The sequence below is a fragment of the Columba livia genome, chromosome 15 (genome assembly GCF_036013475.1).
Source record: "Columba livia isolate bColLiv1 breed racing homer chromosome 15, bColLiv1.pat.W.v2, whole genome shotgun sequence".
Lineage (NCBI taxonomy): Eukaryota > Metazoa > Chordata > Aves > Columbiformes > Columbidae > Columba > Columba livia.
In genome coordinates, this window is record NC_088616.1 from 11,849,993 (window position 1) to 11,873,026 (window position 23,034).

A 23,034-nucleotide genomic window follows, 5' to 3' on the forward strand; every position below is an offset into this window, starting at 1 on the left:
GAGAAACACACGGCAAGCCCAGCAAACCACCTGATCTCCTGGCGGCTTCACAGCCAGTGAAACCATCTCTGTCTTCACTGGAAACTGGAGATAATGCACCAGAGAAGAGTTTAGTCTTTCAAAACCGGGGGAAGGAGGCCAAAAAATTCCTTTTCCTGTTTTTTGAATTAAGAAATTAAAATTTCAAGAATAGTAATTTAAAATTAAAACTAATGCAGGATTTAGGTTATGTCTGTCATTAGTTTCAAATAAGAGGTGAGAATATATAATTGTTTTTGAGTGCTCCTGAAAAAAAGTTAATTCTTAACTCATTAACCTTTTGTTGCAAGTGAATTTTGGGTTAAAGGTGAAAAACAAAGCTAAAATGAGAAAGGAATTAAACCAAGTGAGCTGGATGTCCTGATTCCACAGCCTCTGGGGGACTTCACTGTGTCACATCCCTGAGCACTCGGTCCCAGAGGAGCCCCGCATGGCTGCTGCTGTCGTCTTTCACACACACTATTTACTCTGGGGCTTACTAAGTTTTCGATGCCAGAACCATCAGATTATACACCTGTGCAAGTTCACTTTTTGGCTTTTAAGGGCTAAAGCATTCACTATTTCATTTATACCTTTGAATAGAAGTGATTTGAAATGCATTTTAAAGGCAAGCAGACGGTTTGCAGCCAGCAACCCTCCCATTGCCATCTCACCGCGTAATAAGACAAGTCTCACCTTTGAAGCAGACAAGGGACAGCAACCTTTAACGAAGCCGTGTGACCAAGGTTCTGCCAGCTTCTAAGAGGGGAGGAAAATAGCATTAATTTACATCTGATTGATTTTCCTGCCTTTTCCCCTTCTCTATCTTCAACTGTTTAAGAAAACATTTTTTTCTTAAAAAGAATTGGGAGCTATCATGCTAATAAAAATTCCAAACAAATAAAACAAGCGCATAAAGTTTAGGACACATTTTATAATTAACATGGTTTTACAGCACAAGTTGGAATGACTGAAATATTAAAGTGTCCTCCAGCTGACAGGTCAGCCTCCAGACTTGATGGGGGCACCTAAAACCTCCTCCCCAAGGACCGTCACATCCTCCCTTCCAGCTCAGCAGAAGTTTCCTCACACAACACGGCTTGTGCATCCTCCACTCTGGGAAGCTCCCCTGTCCCTTCTGCTGGGGACTTAACTCCACCTGCCACCACCTGCTGTCTGTTACCCTCCCAGTTCCCATCTCAAATTCTGTCTCTCCCCCTCATTATTCAATTTCACTTATATTCTTCTAATATCCAGTTTTTAACCATCTTTTTCCCCAAAATCCCTCCCCATAACCAATCTCGTTTCTCCCCCAGGTGTCCTCATTTCCCTCTCATTGTGCTGCAATCAGGGCCGTTATCTTTACACTGTCCTTAATAAATGGAAAACCAGAACTGCCTTGGTCTCCTCCTTTTGAGGAGCAAATGAAGGTGACAGCCTAGATGTGGAACTGGTACTTACAGAGCAGGGTCTTTATGGAGTGCAATCTCTTTAGCTGCTCCCAAATACATGACAGCAGCAGCCTTGGGACTCTCTTGTTCTGCCTGATTTAAAAATCTTGTTACCAGCGCAAAAACTCCAGAATACCTGCGAAAGTTCAAGTTGTCCATAAGATAAAGTATCTGCAATGATGTATTTTGTAAACAAATGGCAATTATGACCATTCTACAGATTGAGAGCAGATCGACTGGCTTTTCCTTGAAAAACATTTCGAAGATAGCGACAGGGTATTTGCACAACTGTTACTATAATCATTTTACAGGCACATAACATCAAGTAAAAGCTCAACCCCATCCTACAAACCAAATTAGTAAAAATATCAGCTTTACTTTCATGCTTTCCCAGGTTATAATAACAAGGCCTATTATCAAGTGTCTTAGTATAGCACAAGAGACGTACTTAAAGTCATATTTAAGACATATTTAGAGAGGTATTTAAGGGGACGTTTAAACCACATCCAAGTGCAATTTAATAGCTTGCTGGCCAAGTAAGTTCTCTCAACCAAGTTTCTGGTATATCAGGTGCCACAATTCTGATTATCACTTGAGTAAAGGAAAGCAAGCGTGCATAGACCAGCAGATACTGCTAGTAGACGAGTTCTGCTCTCACTTACTTGTATACAACCTCTGTGTTGCGCGATCTGCAGATATTGCACTGCCCAGCAGGCAGTTTGGGGAGACAAATGCATTCGTGTTGTGTGGGAGGAATTTTTTCTCCAACCAGATACTTATTATATTCCACAGAAAGTTCCTGGATAAATTTTATTAGAAGACTTCCTAAGAGAGCAGACAGATGGGAAGCCGTTAGTGTAATAATTTTTCTTTCCCTCTTCCAAAACTAAAAGAAACAATCATTTTACAATCCTATGTAAAATATTTAGCAAGTTGCACCCAATTGTACTGGCCAGGAAAGCTCTGTTGCTCCTTTCAGAGGGAGGAAAGCAGGAAAGCACAAAAACTGGACCTGCAGATGGGGCTCTGATCTGAGTATGGCCCAGAAAGAGAGCAGCAACAGTAACCTACTGCCTTAAAAACTCCCCAAGCCCTCGCAAGGAAAGCTGTGGACCGGACAAACTGTCTATGAAGCCACAGGCTGAGCGGCCACGGTGAGGCACGGGTCTCCCAGCAGAACACTTACCACCGTGCCGAAGGTCCGCGTCGATATCCGTGAGCTCCAAATTGAACATCACGAGAACACCAGCCAAGGCAAAGTCACGCTGGTCCTTCCAGAATTTGCTTTTGTTGTGTGCGTTGCAGTGACAGAGGGAAGAGGTTGTCCAGTTCTGGCACTATTTCATAAAACGTGAAAAAACAGGGAAAGGTGTTTTACATCGACGCAAAGCCACAGTGAAGTATTTTGACAGTTGGAGCAATAGGCCAATATGGCAATAACTTGACATCATGGCTAAAAATAAAATTAAAAAAGCCCATAGTAATTTACCATAATTCCTGAAAACCTTCCGGAGACACTTTGGGCTGGTCCCCAACCCACTGTAAATCGGTAATGGAGCACTGGCTTTGTGTGTTCACCCAAACTTTGCTCACAGTTCAAACTTCCCTCAGTTTTAAGAAAAAAAAAACAAACAAACCAACCCTACACACCCAATTCCCTGCACTCCAGGTTAGGACAGTCTAAATGTCTGAATTTCTCTAGTGCAGTGAGCAGCAGTCTGAGTAATTTGACTCTATGACACACACCATGTGCCTAAAGCAAACACAGGGACATTTGCTTACACCAAGTGAAGGTTGACTCTAACAACTGCTGGACTACTAAAAATAAACCCGGACAGTGACCACATTTTTAGCAGCATTGTGAAGCAGACTGATATCAACATTTAGGAGAGGAACTGCTAAAATAATCAAATTTCATGTATCCTTTATTCTTTTAGTGTGCTTAAGAATGATTTCTTTTAAACAGACCGCTGAGTAATTTACTTTACTCAAAGTTGTGCATTTCTTGATTACAGCTCTTCTTACCTCAGCAGCGAGTTTGTCACAAATGTAGCAGTAGCACTGATCACAAATATCAGCATTTTTTCCGAGGGGTGAGCAGGTGTCACATTCTGTTCGCCTACAAAGTTGAAAAACAGAAGGTTCTTTATAAAACAAGTTATACTCTTATCCAATTCTGCTTCTGCTTTCAGCTGGTAAAAAGCTAACGGGGTTACTTGACAAAATGGACTAAATGTGGAAAATGAAACCCCCGTGTTATCCTCCACATCACTGAACGTACTCGAACAGGTGTATTGTACAGTCATATCTTGCATGAGGCATCACATTTGCTTGTTTACAGAAAGTCACCATCAGTTCACATTCCTCATCCACAACTTCTTCAGATTTCTCCTCTTCCAGGGCAGACTTCTCTGTAGAAAACAGAATATGTGGTGTAAATCAGTATAAAGGTAACTATGACTTCATTACAAATTCAACCACCTATTGACATTTTCTTTATAAAAACACTTTACGCATAAGTTTTTCTTATGATTTCATATGGTACCGATAAGAATGGTACAGTGACCTGTGACAAAAAACTGTCACACTATCAAAACAGAGATAATATAATCAGAAAGGATCCAATTGACATTGAAAACTCCGGGCTCAGCTAAGTTTGTAATGTTTTGAAACCACACAGCAAAGTTCAGTACAGTATGCAGGTAAATCGTGCCATCAAAGAAATCCCCAAAGTTATGGAATAATTGCAGTTCCTCCCGGTTTTATTTATTTTTGAAGTACTTTGTTTTCTTAGCAGCATAAAGACACATTTCAAACATACTGTATAATAATTCACTTCGACTTCAAACGTTCTTTACAGAACTTCATTAACACCAAGTGCACAGTGCTCACCCAATGGGTCAACTACCAGAACCGAACTCCCCAGTGTGTTCTCGGCTTCATCATCGCTGATCAGGATCACGCTCTGCTCTTCCTCTTCTCCTTTCGATGGCCCCATGGTTACTGAACTCCGAAAGAAAGGAACGGTTTGGCAGCAAACGGGACACAAAGTTCACGCTTCTAAGGTTCCTTTCCTCAGGAAGGGAAGCAAAAGGCTCCTCCAAGACCCAAACTCCTCATTTGCGTTGAGCGAGTTACACTAGGGACAGAAATGTTTGATCTTCACCGCAGCCAGCAGCTCAAAAAACCTTGAAGGTTCCATCCAGACTTGAGAGAACTCTAAAAAACAAGAAGGTGGGAATAAATAAATAAATCTGCTATTTCTATGGTGGGTTTGGTGGGACCAACTCTGAAAGAACCATCAAATGATGACAACGATGGTTCACAATAATTCTGCTGCCCCTTGCTCGAGATGCCCCACGCAGACCCTACTCCCTTCCCAGGCTCAAAAACCGCACCCCAACTACCCCCACTCCTCACACCACAGCCCCATTATCCTCCCCAACCACAAGACTCGCCCCCTCCCCACTCCAAGGCCCACGGATCCCCCGCAGCCCCGGCCCAACCGCCCCATCCCCTCGGCTCTAACCGTCCCCAAATCGTTCCCCCCCGGCCCTTGGGCTCCCTCCCCAGCCCCTGCTCCCCGCCGCTCCCCTCACCGCCCGGCCCCGCTCCCGTCCCGCCGCCGTCGAACCCCTCGCTGCCGCCACTTTTTGAGCAAACTAAGTACTTCCTAGGCGGTGACCCCGGAAAGGGCCCGCGCACTGACGCCACCCGCACTACTTCCGCCCTGGCAGCTTGGTGGGAGAGCTGCGGTGGGGCCGCCACATTTGGTGAGGGCAGAGGGAGTCGTACGCTTCACGCCTGTGGGGCGCAGGGCCTGGTGCGGGCCCGGCTCCTCCAGTGCTTAAATAAACGTTTCATCCTCCACAGGCTGCGGAATGGAACAGAAATTGGTATTAGTGTAGGGTCCTCTTGGCGCCTGAGGTCGTGCAAGTGGGGAAGAGAGAGGTGGGAAGCCCCATTGCATCTCCTTTGGCCTTTTGGGGGTGTCTTGGTGGCCCAGGCCCCACAGGGCACAACCTGCTCACGCTCCCCACAGTGACTGTAGGAAACAATTACTTTGCAAATATAATAGGCTCAGGCAGGATCTGTCAGCAATTTTTTTTTTTAATAATGATATTGCAACACTGGGTGTTCTACCTAAAGGTAGGCACACATAATAGGGCGAAAAGCCCCTGCTTATATCCCCCCAAAATACCAGCCGCAATTTCCCTCCCCTGTTCCCCATTGGTTGGTACTTCAGGGTTTACAGACTACCTGACCCTGCCTCAGTTTACATAGAATATCCTTCCCCTTATCAATCTATTTAAGATATGGATTCCTGGTACTTTGGCTACCCTTCCCCCTAAATTAACTTGTAAATGCAGGTATCAGTATGCATACAGGTATCAGTATATATTCCAGGAAGAAACTGTGTTTTACATTAAGGATTCATAGTCCGATGTCTCTCGGTCCTTCCCCCTTGCTGGGGTCAGGCGCCAGGTCCTCAGTTATGTAAAAACAACAGTTCTTCGTTAAATGCTCCTTAAAATGATGATACTATTTTATGATTCTCTGTGGCCTCCTTGCAGCCAAGAGGGTTGACTCCCCTCCCGTCAGACCAGGACACTCGTCCTGAGCCACTGTGGACACCAACGGGACAGCAGCTGCCGGCGGATACATCGGTTTTACCGCTCGTGCTCATCCCGAATCGTGAGTTCCGTCACACAGAACTGTCCTACCGCACGCCCAGCAGCTCAGCGAGGAAAACGCCACATTGGCTGATATTCAGCATTTCCCTGGTAACGCTAGATGGTACCAGAGCTCCACAGCGGCTCAGGCAGGACTCGACAAGACAGAAAGTGCCTCAAAAAATGGAAATTCTGAAACACGGAAAGCTGAAGATGTAAAGCTGCAATACATTAGTGTGCCGTTGGCAAAGTCATCGCTGTTTCTATGGGAAAAAGCAGACGGGAGTTACAAATAAAATAAGGACATTTTTCCAGCGATCAGGACAACAAGTGTAACGCTATTTGCAGTTAAAAATGATCAGCAAAGTGAAGATATGAGAGCGCTTGATGGGGAAGCATTTGAAGACCAATCTTCATGGAATTTTTAGCTACTAGTAATTAGTTAATAGTTAAAGAAAATCTAGGAAGTGTTTTAACTTAAGGAGAAACGGCCATTAAATCATAAAAATGAGGTACATTGCTGGTATTGTTAATACTAGAAACTATTGAAACAGCACTCGGAATACGATCACCTCTTTCTGTGAGCGGCTGCACACATTGCAACACGCTGCCTGAAATATTCATGCATTACAAAAAAAAAAAAGGTCTTCCTGCAAATGAATATTTATTCCATGAATAATCTTTAATGTCTTCGTAGCTTTCAACACATTTGGGCAAAATGTTTCAAGTTTCTGTGCTTACAGTGAAAAATCTAAACACGACACCTAAATAGGTGGCCTGATTTCAGCTGCATGGAGTGGAGACGTCATTTCCTTCATATCGTTGCCTCTGTAGCATGACAGCATTTTAACAGCCTTGAGTAACTCAACGCGGCAATTCGGGTGATGAAATGAAGTATTGAGATAGCAGGGAGGAATAATAACGGCACAACTGGCACGTGGCCAGAATAATTTCTCTAAAACTCGGCTCTCACGCAGAAATCCTGTGAGATGATCTTATGGCTAAATATGGTCAGGACTTCAGTGCTGCGCCTCATCCAAAACACAGCAGCGCTGGTGCTTCCTCTCTTGCCAGATGAAGAGTTGGCGTCGGCGTCTTATTTTTAGTGGTGTGGGTGTAAAATGCGTTGGTTGAATTTCACGTCGCCGGAGCTCGGGCGGCTCTGCCACGTCGGGTTTTGTGCCCAGACCTCACGAAGCTCAAGGTCTGGGATTGACATCATCGGCTCCTGCTTCATGGGCTGTGTCTTGTAGGTCTGTTGTGTTTTGGAGTGAAGAGATAGTTTTCCTGCTCCCAGAGGCTGTAAGTCTAACATAATGCCCTGTCCTGAGCCAGAGCTGTGGGTTCTGCTCCCTGGAGTGAAGAGCGAGGGCTGGAAGGTGGGTTTCTACCCACCCGCTCCTGAAGTACAAGTGGAATTTCTCTTTGACCGCAACAGCAGAGCTGTAGAGGGAACAGACCATTAAAACGCCCGTTCAAAAATTTTTTTCATGTCCCATTTATATTTATTTCTGCTTCATTCTGCTGAAAGTCAAAGGCCCATTTGTACCCGCTGAAAGGCTTGGGATAGATCAGTTGACTGGAAAAAGCTGAGAGGATTGAAACCTGCAATTCCACATGGACAAGTGCTAATCCATCGCTCTGCTGAGCCCGAGGAATGTGTCACAGATCTTTCCAGGCACTCGGAGCTCACTCATGTCATGGCTTTTGTGCTTGTTTGGCCCAGAAAATGATGTTCAGTGCTAGAATTCTAAAAGAGGTTCTTATAACTGAGCTTCTCGGAAAAGACTTGCCATCTTTTTTAGCTACATTCAGCATCTCTGCTGATTAATTGCCTCTGTTAACGGGCAAACTTTCGAAGGTGATATTAAGGAGGGTCCCGCCCTGTTTAATATTTGAAGTTCCTCCTGTTCCCCAACAGCCCCAGCTCCTGGTAATTACTGAATTCTGGTGCCAATTTCAGCCAAATGGACAGCAGGTAAAAATCCCAAAGGTAACAAGTTCTTAAAGTGTTGTGAGAAGAGATAAGTGTGTGTGTGAGAGAGAAACCCTTCTTTGAGTTCAACCACCATCAGAAAACTACAAATCCAGCATGAGATGGGACAAAAATTCCCCAGTCATGGCAAAGCCTTGGGAACATTCTGGCCTATGAGACACCAGAGATGCCTCAGAAGGGAACTCTGGGGTGGCTGATCAGGCAGGAATTGCTCTGGGTGAGTTATTCATGGCGGGTTTTCTCCCCACGTGGCTTCTCTGGTGTGTAAGAAGGGGTGAAAACCTGCCACAGCCACAGTGCAATTCAATTTAAAAGTCCGTCACCCATGAGGCACGAACCCATTGGAAACCAGGCTTTGTGACTTCCACCGCTCACAGGACAATGTGGTTTTTTAATGCTTGAAAGAAAACTGTTCCTTTAGCTCTTTCCCTTGTACTTTCTTTCCTTCCCCTACAAATAAAGCAGAAACGGGATGCCGTGAGAAAGCCCGTTCTCAGGTTATTTCAGGCCCTGTAAAAATGCTCTGGTTTGGTGGCTTTTCAGGGGGACAACAGCCAGGCCAGGGCACGAGAATCACAAGGACCCAACCGGCGCTAATTCGCCTTCGGCTCCGAGCCAGCCAGGGAGAGGAGATGTCCCCACCTCGGCACAGCGGCAGCCAAGAGCTCTCGATTGAAGAAACAGATGAATATGAACCTCGTTGGAATGCCTTCAAAAATCTGCTAGCACTCTCCTCCCCACCGAAAGCCGAATAAATCCCCTTCGTCTTTCAGGCTCCTAGTGAGACCCTGAAATATTATCAGTGCTCTTTGACACTCTACCTGCCCCTCATCCCACCTGGCTTTCCACAAAACACATTTCCTCTGCTTTCAGGAAAATAAAAAAAAAAAAAGCCAGGTTCATTCAAACCCTGACACTTCTCTAGCACTAGAGTGATCAGATCTCCTCCACTTTATATTTGGTATTTTAATAGGGTTTCCTTTTAGACCTTTAATGAGTTTTTATTCCCCTTTGTATATCAGACGCTTCAGTCTGACCGACAGTTTTACTCACCCCATGTGGAGTAATATGAACAGTCAGGACAACCTTTTATTCCTGTGGCAAGGTTTACTCTGCCAACATTCTTCCTCTGCTTGCAGTCGGGGGGATGTTTTGACCCTTTCCTCACCGCCGTTTCACCCGTCTCGAGCAAGGATGTTCCCCCAAAGTACCGGGGCAGGAACAAACCCTGCTGTCCCCGTTCTTAAATGCAGCTCTGTATCGAGGAAAGAGAAAATAAAATCAAGATAAAAGCAAATGTAGGCTTTGGCTCATCTGAACGGCTGAGTTTTGTTCCTTCAGCCTGACTTGCAGGACATTTTATTACAGTTTGCAGCGAGCGGGTCAGGCTGGGGGCTGTTCCTGTGCCACAGAGGTTTGTGGCTGTGCTGGGGTGTCTTATCGTTTGCACACACGCAACCTGAGGAGCGATTGGCTGGAAAACAGGCCGAGCTGTGGCTCTGCTCCCTTTATTTCTAATATATACCAAATACCGTAGAAATCTCATCCTACAAGCCATGAGGTGCCCGGTCTCATGGACACGCTGCAAGGACAGCGGGATGAGATGTTGCCTGAGTTGCCGGGGGACAAGACTGTCCCCACCGAGCCTGGACGGGGCCAGGACCTGCCCACGTCCCATTTTCTTCAGCTTCGGATGGACACAGTCACCGGTGCCACGCCAGAGGGCTGGTACAGGACACCTGGCTGGGGTTTTATATAAAGGATTACACCCGCGAGGCTGGGTGCTGCACAAATAAATAAAGAGGTGTCAGTCCTGGCTGGAAAAACAGTGACACAATGGGTGATGGGCTGAGCCCCAGCTCCGAGTGATGTCGGCGTCTTCCAGTCCCAGGGATCCACGGCAACAATTTTAAAAGGCAAATTTTGGGGTGGAGGAGGTTTTCATGCAAATCTGCAAGCATTTTTTTGGATGTTTTGTTCTGCATTTGGGAGCGGGGCGCTATGGAGGTGCCTTCTGCTGACTGCGAGGCAGGCAGAGCGGTTTCAGGCATTTCTTGTGCTTAACTACACAGGTCCAATGGAGTCGTATAATTTAAAAACATCTGCCATTAAAGGTTACATATTAAGCATGGTCTTGGTTTTTTGATGTTGCAGAAGACTTAGACTCATCTGCTGAGAATTAGGAGGTTATTATTCTGCGGAAGCTAATCCAAATTGCCTGTTATCCATAGGCAGAAAATTAAAGGAATATTTAAGCCCATTCCACAGATTACAAACTTGGTGGCATAGCTCTGCAACCAGTAGTATTAGCATCTTGCATTTGATAGTTGCCAATAATTTAAGTCAACTGTTTAACATCTGGCATTACTATATAATGTCTGGCTTAAGCTGTAACCCTTTCTCCCACCCCTGCTTTTAGAAAAGCTTTTTCTGCTTTGAGAGAATTTTGATTGCTAAAGCCCTTCCCAGGACAGATTTATCCCGTGATTTAACATTTTGTGATGGAGTCTCATTTTGAATCAGTTGAATAATTGGCAGTGACTTTGGTATTAAACTGATTCATGATGTACATCCAGGCCCTTAAATAATTGAACATTATTGTCTTTATAATCGAAGCCCCTTTTTTCCCATTAAAAAAGAAGTATTGGAAACAGTCTAGTGATCTGCTTTGATTAAAAATAAAGTGCAGAGGATTGGTAATGATTAGAGATGGTCAGCATTCCCCTCCGGCTCCCCCTTGGCTGACAGGCACCCCTTGGCTCTGCACAGCACCAACCACCACCCAGCAATAATGGATTGCAACGGTCTCCAGCCAAGTGATGAACAGGAAAATACGCTTATCACCACACCAAGCACCAGTGATACCTTTCTTCTTGCTGAGCGGCGCAGTCCCGGTGTTGGTGACATCCTGAGGACGGCGCAGTCCTGATGTCGGTGACACGCCGAGGACGGCACTGTCCTGGTCTTGGTGACACGCCGAGGACAGCATACAGCTGGATGTCCTGCCCATGGTGGTGTCTGACAGCCCTACCATCGCTGCAGGGTCTCTGCTCAGCCTTGGAAGAGAAAACCATGCAGAAAATAGTTTTGTTTTCTCTTATTTTTGGAAAGCTTTTAACTGCTATCAATAAATCTGGGAAGGAAACAGATTGCATTAGAGATCTACAGCCCTCGTCACCACAGAAGGACTAATGTGGGGTGAACAAGGTGCTCTGGGTAAAAAGTAAACGTCAATGGGCCAAATCTTGTCTCTTTTGAAATCAATGCCGTGGCTGCCGTTGCCAGGGCCTGGCTGTGGCTCGGTGAGCTGATCCTGGGGGGCATCCCGTGGAATGAACGTCCCACGCCAGTCCCGCGGGTCCGGCTGCTGCCACCCGGGAGAGGAAGGCTCGGCGCGGCGGAGCCTCAGCACGCCAAATTCAAAGCTGTCCGCTTCACACTCCACTCTTCCCCGGCCTTTGGCAGGGGCTATGATATAACAGGTTTTGCATAGCTGCTAGACATCTTCCTAATAGTATCCCCTGTGAATTCTAAATTTCAGTCACAGCCTCTAAATTTTCATTAAGAGCAGTCACACAGAGAGAATGATGGATTAGATTTTATTGTTGGAAAATCTCCAGATAAAATTAAAGTGCTTCTTTCTTTTCTGAAACCTTTACCTTTCCCCTGTGGTGCCCTATAAATAAGGTATCAAATAATGTTTATCCTTTTGAATTCTGCAATCTTACATGTTTCATGCTTACTCCTGACCACTTCCCTGCCTTTTCAGAGATGTCACTCTTCAGCTGAAGCCCGGGAACAGCCACCCTACCTCACAGACTTTGCTTTACTATAAACCAGGCTGACTTTGTGTCCCAACAGCATTTAGGAGACTTCACTTAAGCCTAGGTACACATTTGTAAATACAGTGTTGTCTCCTTTCCTTTCCTGGAAGTCTTTCTTTCATTTCCTTCCACTTTCCCATCCAATTTTCTCCGTCCTTGCTTTTTTCCCTGGCTCTCCATCCTCTGTGTGCATCGAATCTGTGCAGCCTGCAGACAGACGAGACACCGCGTTGGTGTTCGCTGCAATCACGGGGGCCGGGCTGAGGCATTTTCTGCTGGGAACGAATAGCCAAACTGCGATAAGTGGTATCCGCTCCCACTGCCCCTGGCCAGCAGATTTTTATAGCAGATGTTGTTTCTTCCTACAGTGAAAAGCAGGGGAAAAAAAAAAAGTATTCTTTGAGGACAGAGGTCTTGAATGGTTTTAGATGCTTTTAGTCTTCACTTTAAAAAGCAAGAGCCCTGCAGGCAGTTGGTAGGAAGTGTTCAAGAGCTGGTAATGCCGGCGTGATTCATACTGGTGTCAGCTCGTTTAAATTAAATTCCACGGGGATTTATCCAGCAAAGGCTCTGAACAAGTTTTAGACAGCATCCCCCACCCCCACGCCTCGCACTTCACAGCATCTTAAATTAATACAGAGCAGAAAGGCCAGGACTGGACCCGGACAAAGGGCTGGCCCAGGGAGGAGCTGTCTGGGCTCCAAAGGGGGGACGGGCCCTGCGTCCCACCACAAGCACCACCAACCACGGGAGATAGAAAAGCAGGTTTTCTGCTGAAGGAACACAAGTCATCGTTGTCAATGGGGGGGACATTGGGTCTTGAGCTGGAGCTGGAGTTCCCACCACTTCAGTACTCCTGATTTACCCTACTCGGATAGGAAGACAATCCCCGCTCGCAGAGAAACAAGCCAGCTCCTCATCTCAAAGGTCGCACATGGATCAGCCAGGGCTCAGCTCCCCCGCCATGTCCTTCCTCTCCACATGGAGAAGGTGGAAGAATTTCAAGGGAAACAACTTGTCCTTCTCCTTATAATGCCTCCTGCTAGGGCGCTACCAGCACAGGTGATCCGCAGATGTCAAGCTCATTAAAATCAGTTTGATCAATTTGCACTAGGTGGGCATCGTACCCTTGGTTTTCACTCCAGTTTTGATTCCCACCACTGAACTAAGGGCTGGTTAACACAGTAACAACCCCAGGCTGCGGCCGCCAGCACCTGCGGTGGTTCTATAAGTATTTTTCTTTAAAAAAAAAATTCTCAGAACTCTTTTCGCACTGGTGGAAAAATCATACATTGGCTGGGAAACAAACAGAAAAGGATCCGAGTCTCATCCTCTCTGCTGCATTTTAATGTCATCCCAAAGGAAGCGGTGCTGCTTTGGCCACTTGCAGCAAAGGAAAGAAAATTCACCGGGTTTATTGGCGACTTTTATTGGTTTGTCCGTGCCACGTTTCGCAGGCAGCTGTGCCAAGAAAACACCGCGGCTCTCCAGAGACGAGGCCTCAGAGAGGCGAGAGGTAAGACCAGGAGAAGAGTGAAAAGCTGGAAAGAGGAACCTTGTAAATTTGGTACCGGCGAGGATGGAGGAGTGCCAGAGCTGACCGAATCTGCCATGAAACAACTCGGATCGCAGCCTTCCCTTCCCTGAGCAGAAGTCAAGACGCCCACAGCTGGGAGAGTGGCCAGTGTTATTTTTGGGCAAGATTTATGCAAGTTCCAAGCAGAGTCTCAGCAAAAAGGAAGCGAGGGGGAGAGACGGAGGTTTCTTTTTTAACAGAGATGTTGGAAACACACGGGAGGCATGAGCGAAGACTTAGAGCACTCGGGTTGAATCCAGACCACTGCAGAGCAAACACCGCTGTCCCCAACAGTTCCTGAGTTGCAGTGACAAATCCAAGGAACAGCTGAAGCAGGGTCCCCACCAGACCTGTTCCCAGGTCCTCCCCTGCCCCAGGTCCCGCTGCATGTGCTGGGTGCAGGATCACAAGGTCAACGTCCTAAATTGCAAAGCCAATTGAGCTGAGCAGAGGAAGGGGCAGGGTGGCCTTGGCTGCATCCTAAACGGCCAATCTCAGCCCCGCTGTGGGACAGGGACAGCAAGGGGACCTTTAACTCCATTTCCATTTGGGAGGGAGGCGGTGACATTTGCAGTGCCACGAATGGTTGACAATCGGCAGTGTCTTGGATTCATGAAGTCAATGAAAAGCAAAAAACAAAACAAACCAAAACCAAACCTTTTTCAGTGCCTATGGTACCAAGCCAGTTTTGGGTTATAACTGACCCAAGTGAGGTGCGTGCGGAGCCAGGCCGGGTGCCCACAGCCCAGCACGCTGTTTCGCAAGGACCAGCTGGACACCAGCCTTCCCTCGTGCTGCTGCTGAAGTCATCGTGGCTTCGTGCCCCCATCCTCGTCCTGCTCCCAAGAGGACAGGGTAGAGCAGCTGCAGCTCAGCACGTCAGTCAAAAAATCATAGTTTTCTTGCCTGCTGCCTCTCAGCGGCCCCGATATCACAGGCACTTGGAGGAGAGGTTTGCTCTTCACCTCCTGCCTTGTGCCAAGCACACACAGAGTTGAGCAGAAGAGCTGAACTGAGAGCAGTTACTCGCTGGAGGGTTTTCCTTGCGGATGAATGTTTGCAAGTGGGTCCTCCTGGCTGTGGATCACCCCTGCACAGAAGAACCAGAGGTACCAGAGCACCCCTGCGCACTGTGAAGGTGGGATGTCTTAGGAGAAGAAGGAAGCACCTTCTTTTTACTACCTGGTTGTTCCCAGTGCTTTGCATTTATTAGGCACATCACCTCTTAAAACGAGGAGTGGACCAGCTGCTGCTGCTCCCTGGAAAGCATTCCTGGAGCTGGTGTGGATATGCACAGCTCTGCATCCGCACATCGAAACCCTCCCACGCTTATGGAGAGACACCAACAGTTTTGGGGCCCACCCATCCCATCTCCTGGGCCATGGGGAGGGCAGCCCAGCATGGTGTAGGTTCACTGACACCGATAAGCCGTGGCTGCTGCTGATCCTGTTGTTGCAGCGCTGGACACAAAGGCCCTGTGTACCCCATGCACCCCATCCACCATCAGCTTGGGTCCACCTGCCCAACACCATGGCTGGAAGACCCCAAGGAAATGCCATCCCTACATGGGGGGGTGCTGGGAGCTGCAGGAGCCTGGTGGTTCCTTCTGGAAGCGGGGCATGCAAAATCACAGTAAAAGTCCCAAGAAATTCAAACTCTGGGGATTACAGAGGAAGCTGGATGTTGTTTTGCCAATATATCCTACTCTTCTTTTTCTCTGGCTAATTCTCATCTCAGGCACACTCAGATAAACTTCAAGACATCACACTGAAAGGAGCAGCCAGCTCAAAGCACACGTGTGGCCTTATCTTCTCCATGCATTCATTTGAATAAATCTGTTCCGAAGCTACTTTACATACACACATTGAAGGACAAACCCCGGCTCACCCCGAGGGAGCTGGTGTTATCGGTGAAGTCTTATAGGAGGCTTTTAACTGATTCACAAGGGCACTCATGTTGCCCTTCAGAAAATGCACTGAAAGTCAAAACCCTGGGATGTGATTCTGCTCGCACTCTACCAAACCAACCCTCCTCCTCTGCTCAGCTTTCCTATTCAAAAAACTCGAGTAATTAATACTGAGTAACCGCTGAGGGATTTTTCAAGTCTCAGTGAAAGATCTGGTATTTACTGAGATGGGGAGGTTGAACGTGGAGCACATCACGTGAAAGCTGTTGTGAGTGCAAAGCTTTAAGAACACTTTTATCAAATTGAAACTAAATGGTTTGCGGCAATAAGGAAGCCACCTTCAGGAAAAACCACCTAACTGAAGTAATTTCTAGGTTATTACCTGGAGCAGATATATTGTTGTTTTAGTACAGCGATGTGTATGGACAAAGACCAAAACTCAACCACGTATCCACATCAGTAAGAACAAATATCTTTGCTAGGGCACTCATTGTGGAATTTTGGAAAGAAAACCATTTTGAGGAAAACCATCCCAAAAATGTAATTCTAATTTATTTTTTTTCTTCATCCAAAATAAGGTTCTGATTTTTACCAACAACAATAATGTTAAAAAAGATCTGGATTAACTCGAAAGCTATTTCACTTTCACTCCATTTCTTTTGCCCCTCCACAGGGAAATCCTCAGTGCACAGTTTCCAAATGTTAATGAACAACAGTCCTTTCTCTGTACCTTTTAGGGCCTGATTCACCATGATCATCCATAAATATTACTTTAAAAACTTTCCTGAGGAACTCCCGGGGGCTGTGAGAGCAGCCGATGTCAGGAAATGTCAGATATTTCTCCCTCTCCTCCTCGCTGGTAGCATGGCTGGAAAAGAACAGATGCATTAAATGCTTGGAGATTTACAGCACCCCCCACACACGGGAACCATAAAACGACAATTTGTTCAATTCCAAAAGCAGACCTCTGCCCGTTGCAGGACCTTTCATCACTGTTTATAAAGCTGGGCTTAAAAAGCCCGGGATCTTTTATGATAAAATGGACACAAAGTTCATTTTTCAGCCTTTGCAATGCGTAAGGAATGGAGATATGTGCAGGGGGAAGGAGGCAGCTCCTCCTGGCCCAGGCTCGCTCCTGGCTCTCTTTGGGATGGAGATGTCGCATCGTGGGCAGGTTGAAGGTATTGGGGCCAGCAGGGGTTGGAAACCCAGGTTTAGGAGATCGAATGCCGCACAAGTTCTGCTCCCAGGTTCTCTGGGTGAACCTCCAGTGACCACAATGGACCTTGGACCTGCTCCCCACCTCCAGTGGGCAGTGGGACAATAAAAGCCCACTCACAACCAAGAAACCGCTTGATGCCACAACATGACAGCGTCAGTCCGGTCTAGTAAAACTTGGCCTTGACGAAGGTGTTTGCACAAACACCCAAAGACCAAAATCAGCGTCTTGCCTCTTGTTCTTGACCCAGTTCCCCCATCACTTCCTCATGATGATCAGCTGGGATGCAACACCTCTTTCAGGAGCCTGACATATCACCAGCCACAGAGCAAAACGAGATTTGGGATCACCCCATCTCCTATCACCGACCTGTGATCTCCGCAGTTTTGATTTGGCTCTGAATTTTGGGCTGGCATGTGGCATCCCAGTCCTGGAAACCAAGCAGGGAGCAAAGCAACATTACCCACGTAATGGATGAATAAGAGCAGAGTTCTGCATTTATTGCTCAAGTAGTTTGAAATGATTGTAATGCAGCCAGATTTATTTCTTCTATACAGTGGCAGACTTACTAAACTTCCAAAGGAGCTCCTTAAGCTGTCATTTGGGCTTTAATTGCTGAATATAACTACCTGCTTCTAAAAGGCTGCTGTGGACCAGCTCTCCTTCCACACATCGTCATCTTCTGCTCACAAGGAGAAGATGCCCAAAAGCACAAAGGGTTAAAGCTTTGTCCTGCTTAGTCCTGTCCACTCCCTTCCTCCCCCAGTTTGCAAATGGTAGAAAGGAAAGGATTAGAGGGGAGAGATTTATGGACGAGCCCATCACAGAGCCTCAATTCGCACTTTGATGATGGGGGATCAGCCCCGCTCGAACAAAGGGGCTGTAAAGCGTGGCCACCAGAAAACTATCTATTGGGGGGAGCCAAATCCCTCCTTGGATTACTAAGGGCTCTGCGAGTCCTTGGAAAAGAAAGGCTGCACCTTTTTTATTGCTGCATTATTAATAAAGAGCTGGTGAAATACTTACGGCTGCTCCGTAAATCTTCCAAGGGCCCGAGTAGGTTGCACACACGGTTGGGCTGGAAGGAAACGGAGGGGCTGTGGGGCTTGACCTACATCCCCCATCCCACCATGGCTGGTGTCTCTGGGCAGGAGCCCAGCTCTGCTCCCAGTGCGGGGAAAGGAGCTCCATGGCCTAAGTCCCCTGAGATGTCCTCTGGCTGCTCCATCCCCGGGTGCTGCAGCAGAAACTGTGCAGGGAGAGGTCCCCAGGCTGGCTTGGGTGGCCCCATGTTGCTGTTCCCACAAGCCCAGGGGTCTCTGAATCTGTCCCAAGGGCTGGGGAGCAACAGAGGCTGCAGGGACGGATCCTGGAGATGCAAAACTGCCTTGCCCAGGTCCCACAAGAAGCCAAAACTGTAATTCATATCTATAACTTCCATCTAACTCCATGCAACACCTCCAGATGTAGTAACTGCTAAGGCTCACTATAGCTCACCCAACAAGGAAGGACCTTTTTAAAACATTTTTTGCTTTTCCATCTATTTTTTTTTTAGCAGGGGAGGGAGGAATTAATGGAAAACCCCAAGTATCACATGTAAAGTGAGAGATGGCAAAAAACAAAAGTCCGCGGGCACTACCCAGCCAACAAGCAGCTGGTGTTGAACACAAGTTCCAGCGAAACCACCATCCATCCGATCTGGATTTGAGGGGGAGGCTGAGAGGAGGGACAAGCTTGTGCTTTTGTACAGAGACGTTGCTCACATCACGAGACTGTTCCAGGCCGAATACCCAGGACCTGTCCTATGCGATGAAATGCATTTGCTCTCCCATGCATATATCCCATTCTGAAATAGCCATGAAAACCCTCAAAGGCATCGGAGGGAAGTTGGCACCCATCGCCTTGCTCCATCCAGGGCTCTGCTCCCCCCACATCAGCACCTGTTTGGAACAAGCATCTCCCAAAAATCCCAGAGTACAGAGACCCGGAGACATTGGCTGCGCGTTAGAAAAAGCAAAAGTAAACAAACCCTCATGACTACCCACAAAATCCAACCCACGACAACAACAACAACAACAAAGTTTCCTTCCTAATTTCAGCTTCTGGTCATAAAATTTTACTTTCTTGTAACAGCATGGAATCTGTAAAACCGGAACAGGGGTTTTTAATAAAAGGCAGGGTTGATGTAATATCTGAGCCAAGGTGTTTTTATAAGCCAGAAGAAGACAGACAGAAATACAGAGGGAAAATAATTTTCTTGAATTCTTTCCAGAAAGGAATTTTGTTCAGATTTCCTTTAACCATGCTGAATTTCTCCTTCTTCTTGCTGCATGGGTTTTCTCCCTTAAAAGCCATTCCTCTTAAGCTGTGTGTTAATTCCTGCAAATCCAAGCCACTCATTCCTTTTTGCATCTCAGCCCTAATGCATTTCAAATGTTTGCATGCTGAGGAACAGAGCAATTTTTCATGTGCCATGGGCTCCACCTTGTAGCAAAGCCCAAATCTTGGCCTTGGAGGAAGGTCTTGCACCCAGGATAATGTTCCTTTTCCCGAACCCATGAGGATGGAGGGAAAGTGCTTCCCCCGTTCCAAACTGTGATGTTTGAGAAGAGAATTGTCTGCTGAAGGGCCAGAAACAGCTCTCAGCGCAGTGAAAAATGACTTCCAAATGCCCCCCGCTCTGGGGGTTTTCTAAGGGAAGATGGATCTTCCTATCTGTTTTCCTTTCTTCTTCACTTTTCAACTCTTGACCTCTGCTGTGAAGAGCAACCTCCCGGGTGTGAGCCTTCAGCAGAGGAAACGCTTCCTCCAGTTCATTTGTCTTCGGTGGGCTGAGCAGCTGAAGAGACGGATGAGGCCGAAGAGATGCTGTTCCCAACACTGCCCATTCCATCTCCTCCATCCCAGGGGTCAGATTTTCAGCTCCGTTAGCCGGGATGGTACCGGCCATCCCTCACCTGGCCCTTTGCAACCAGAAAACAAGAGTCGGAGCAGCCTCAGTCCCACTTTTGGGCAGACATGCAGCCGAAGGCAAAGGGAGGCCAATCCGCTTCAAAAAAACCCAAGGTTTTGGTATTTACCTGGGCATGAAGGGGCAGATCTTAGAGGTTGGAAGGGTGTTTTTGGGTGCTGCTCTGGTTAACTCATGCAGCCACCCTGGTTTAAAACATCTCTCAGGTCAGAGCATGACAACAAGTCTCACATTTCAGATATAGATTTCAAATGCCTTAAAACCCCAATTCACAACTCAGGGTCCAAGGGCGACATATCACCACAAGATGTTCTTCCGGCATCACTCATGGTCTTTGGAAACCACCATGGTAAACAGGCCTGACAGGGAACGTATGGTGCAGTTTGTAGCACTTGGTTTGGGAGATAATTCAAGCTGGATGGTTGGGAACAAGGGCTGAAAGGTTTCTGCATGAGGAAATGTATATTTAAGGTGGCAATAATGAGAGGATCCTATATAATTCAGACTTATGCATCCATTGCATCTTAGACAGCCCCAAACACACACTGTCCTGAACATTGTCTCCCTCCAGGCACACAGCAAGGCTGAAGCAGGAAAGAATGGGAAGAAGGAGTGCCAGGTGACCCCCAGCCTTTCCCTTCTCTTGGTCTGAATGTGGGATCCTTATTTTCTTACTGTTTTTCAGAGTGTCTCAATCCTGGCCATGGACGGGGCCTCTCGCCGGTGTCCAGCAGAGCCGGTCCATGCTGGCAGCTCAGGCATTTTGAATGGCAAACAGGAAGCAATTGACCTCCAGAAAAGTGATTTATCAGCAGCTGGTGACCTGCGGAGCTGAAACCACGGCTCTACTTGTCTGTGGGCCGCACCATGGAGCTCATGGCATCAGCAGGGGGAAGCGCAGATGTGAGCAGCACAGACATTGACAGCTGGATGGATGATACCTCAGGACAGGCTTGTGCATCTTGGGTGCCCATCTAGTGTGACTTCAACCTGGATATGGAAAGGCAGCCACTCCCATCCTCACCCCAAATTAACTTCATGGGAAGATGCAGGTGAGGCTGGATCACTGGGGCCAGCAGCTCCTGTCCCTCTTTAACTGCAAGACAAGGAGAAATGCAAGGCTTTCTCCTTTGTGACAGTTGCTGAGAGGCCGTGTGAGACGAGGGCTTAGCTAAGCCCACAAAATGGGCTTTCCACAGCCAGGAAAAGGAGGTTTCAGATGCCGATTTAGGGAGGGAGAGAGACAGAATCTGAAGACTCCCATTAGATTTCAGTGCCACAGCTTCTATCTTGGACTTTGCTGTCCATTTCAGAAGTAGGAGATCTTAGTCCCAAGTTTACAAGTTGGGCCTGTCTCCTTAGAATAAGTCACAAAAAGAATTTTTATAGGGCAATTTGTTGCTCTCCATGTAGGCCTGAGCAGGGCTGCAGCTCTCGTGTGGAAATGGATATGGCAGCGTCCCGCCTGCCCTCTCCCTCTTCCAGCAAGAAAGTTTCCCTTTGGTTTACAGCAGCCCAAGCTCCAGGGGAAAGAACAACAGCAGCCGCTGTTATTCTTTATGAAGGCAGCAAGAGGGCTGAATAAAAGCGGCTGCATCCAAAAGCACAATATGAGATGAAAAAGACATCCAAGCTCCATGGCGCTAGATAAAACAAAGCACACACAAAAAGAAGAGAATGCTGAAATATGTATTTCTTGTGGGTATGAATAGAACTGTCTATGTTTGCCTTGGAGACAGGGAGAAGGAGGCCAAAGGGTTTAATCTCAGCAGGTATTGCTTTTCAGCACAGAGACATCGAGCAATTTCAAGACCTCCTGCCAGGCTGTTTCACAGCCCTGCTCTCTCCCAGCTGCTTGGTGGTGGCCTTTGGAAGAGTCACCTCCATTCTGCAGCCCACGGACAGGAAGATGCTCACACGCCTCTTGCCCTACCACACAAATTAGCAATAAAAAAAGCTCAACAAGTTCAAAGTAGCAAATCAGCCATCTCCATCCAGGACCTTTCTCCAGCCTGGCTCCCATCACCAGGCCGTGCTGGCCCATCTGGTGTGTCCTCACGTCTCTGAACTCGGGGACTTTGGACCAGAGGGTAGACAAGTGGGGTTTGTTCTGGTGGGTTTGTTCTGGTGGGCTGTAAAGCACCGGAGCTGGAGAGCGAACAGCCATTTTCACTGGAGCACACTGATATCTCTAGGAGTCCCCTAAGGACACACAGGAACCAAGATCTGTAGATTTATGTCTTCACGAAGCCACAAAACAAGGACAAAAAACAGCTGGAGTTTCACTCATGATAAAAGGTGATGTGGACATGATAAAAAAAAAAAAAGATTAAATGCTCCTGTTAAAAAAAAAAGTCAATTTTTTCAAAATTATTTCCAGGCTTGGAAATCCAGTGACAATACTGCTGTCCTATTCTCTTCTTCCTAATAACATTGCCCACTGCCATCCCGGGGCTGTGTGTGGGCACATGTCCCTTTGTGTGTCAGATCTTAGTATTACAGAATCATAGAATCGTTTTGGTTGGAAAAGACCCTCAAGATCACTGAGTCCAACCATCACCCCACACCTGGCAGTGCCCTATGTCCCTGAGAACCTCATCTCTGTCTGTCCAACCCTCCAGGGATGGTGACTCCAGCACTGCCCTGGGCAGCCTGTTCCAATGCCCCACAGCCCTTTTTGGGAAGGAATTTTTCATGAGCGTGTGCCAGCAGAGCCGGTACCAGCAGCTGCTCGGGGCAGGCGCACACCGTGCTAGTATGGCCATGAAATCATAGAATTGTTTTGGTTGGAAAAGACCTTTAAGATGAACGAGTCCAACTGTAGGGTGCTCTCATCTGCTTAAAACGCAGGAGGACCCCACCTGGCCGGGAGTGATGAAGGGTCCGGAGGAGCAGGGCCAGGTTCCAGCGGCGATGAGTGAGCGCAGCCCATCATTCAAAGAGGTGAAGGCAGAAGGTCTCCAGGTGTGAGGGTGTGGGAGCAGGTGTCCTGCAAATGTTTTTCGTATATTTGCCTGTAAACTCTGATGAGCTCATCTGAGAAGAGCCCTGCAGATGCTGAGCACACCCAGGTTGGACATGTCAGTAATTCCAATATGCTGCAAAAGGTGCACGGGTGGATCAATTCACCATCGTTGTCATTGGCTTCTCTCACCCCAGACTGTGTTACCATCTCCCCTGTCTCTGCGCAGCCCATCCATGTGCAGAAATTCAGTGCCTGACAGTGATGGAGAGCAGAAGCAGCTGATGAGTGACGTTAAGTGCGGGAGGAGGTGGGAGATGTTTCCTACCTAATCCATTCTTCCTGAGCAAGGCTAGACCTGCTCCAGCGTCTCATCTCTGGTGGTTTTGGCCAGCCTGTTACCCAACCTTGTTGCTGTTCATCTTCATTGAAGAGCCA

The 23,034-nt window shown here is 47.3% G+C and overlaps 1 protein-coding gene across 9 annotated transcripts in view; it reads right to left on the minus strand.

The window, feature by feature from the left end:
* LOC102093801 (uncharacterized) overlaps positions 1-23,034 on the minus strand; it is a 47,910-nt gene that overhangs the window by 7,907 nt on the left and 16,969 nt on the right. Inside the window, exons 5-16 of one of the 9 annotated variants that reach the window (XM_065031269.1) lie at positions 17,690-17,741; positions 17,033-17,093; positions 16,175-16,312; positions 11,004-11,194; positions 5,069-9,393; positions 4,362-4,688; positions 3,751-3,880; positions 3,495-3,588; positions 2,656-2,806; positions 2,132-2,294; positions 1,480-1,605; positions 715-777 (exon numbers count right to left, since the gene is read on the minus strand). In XM_065031269.1, coding sequence (XP_064887341.1) covers positions 715-777; positions 1,480-1,605; positions 2,132-2,294; positions 2,656-2,806; positions 3,495-3,588; positions 3,751-3,880; positions 4,362-4,467 — 833 coding nt within the window. In that variant the 5' untranslated portion in view covers positions 4,468-4,688; positions 5,069-9,393; positions 11,004-11,194; ... (1 more) ...; positions 17,033-17,093; positions 17,690-17,741. Of the gene's footprint in view, positions 1-714; positions 778-1,479; positions 1,606-2,131; positions 2,295-2,655; positions 2,807-3,494; positions 3,589-3,750; positions 3,881-4,361; positions 4,689-5,068; positions 9,394-11,003; positions 11,195-16,174; positions 22,852-23,034 lie in introns of those variants that run through there. The other 8 variants (XM_065031266.1, XM_065031268.1, XM_065031265.1 and 5 more) reach the window with 8 other exon arrangements.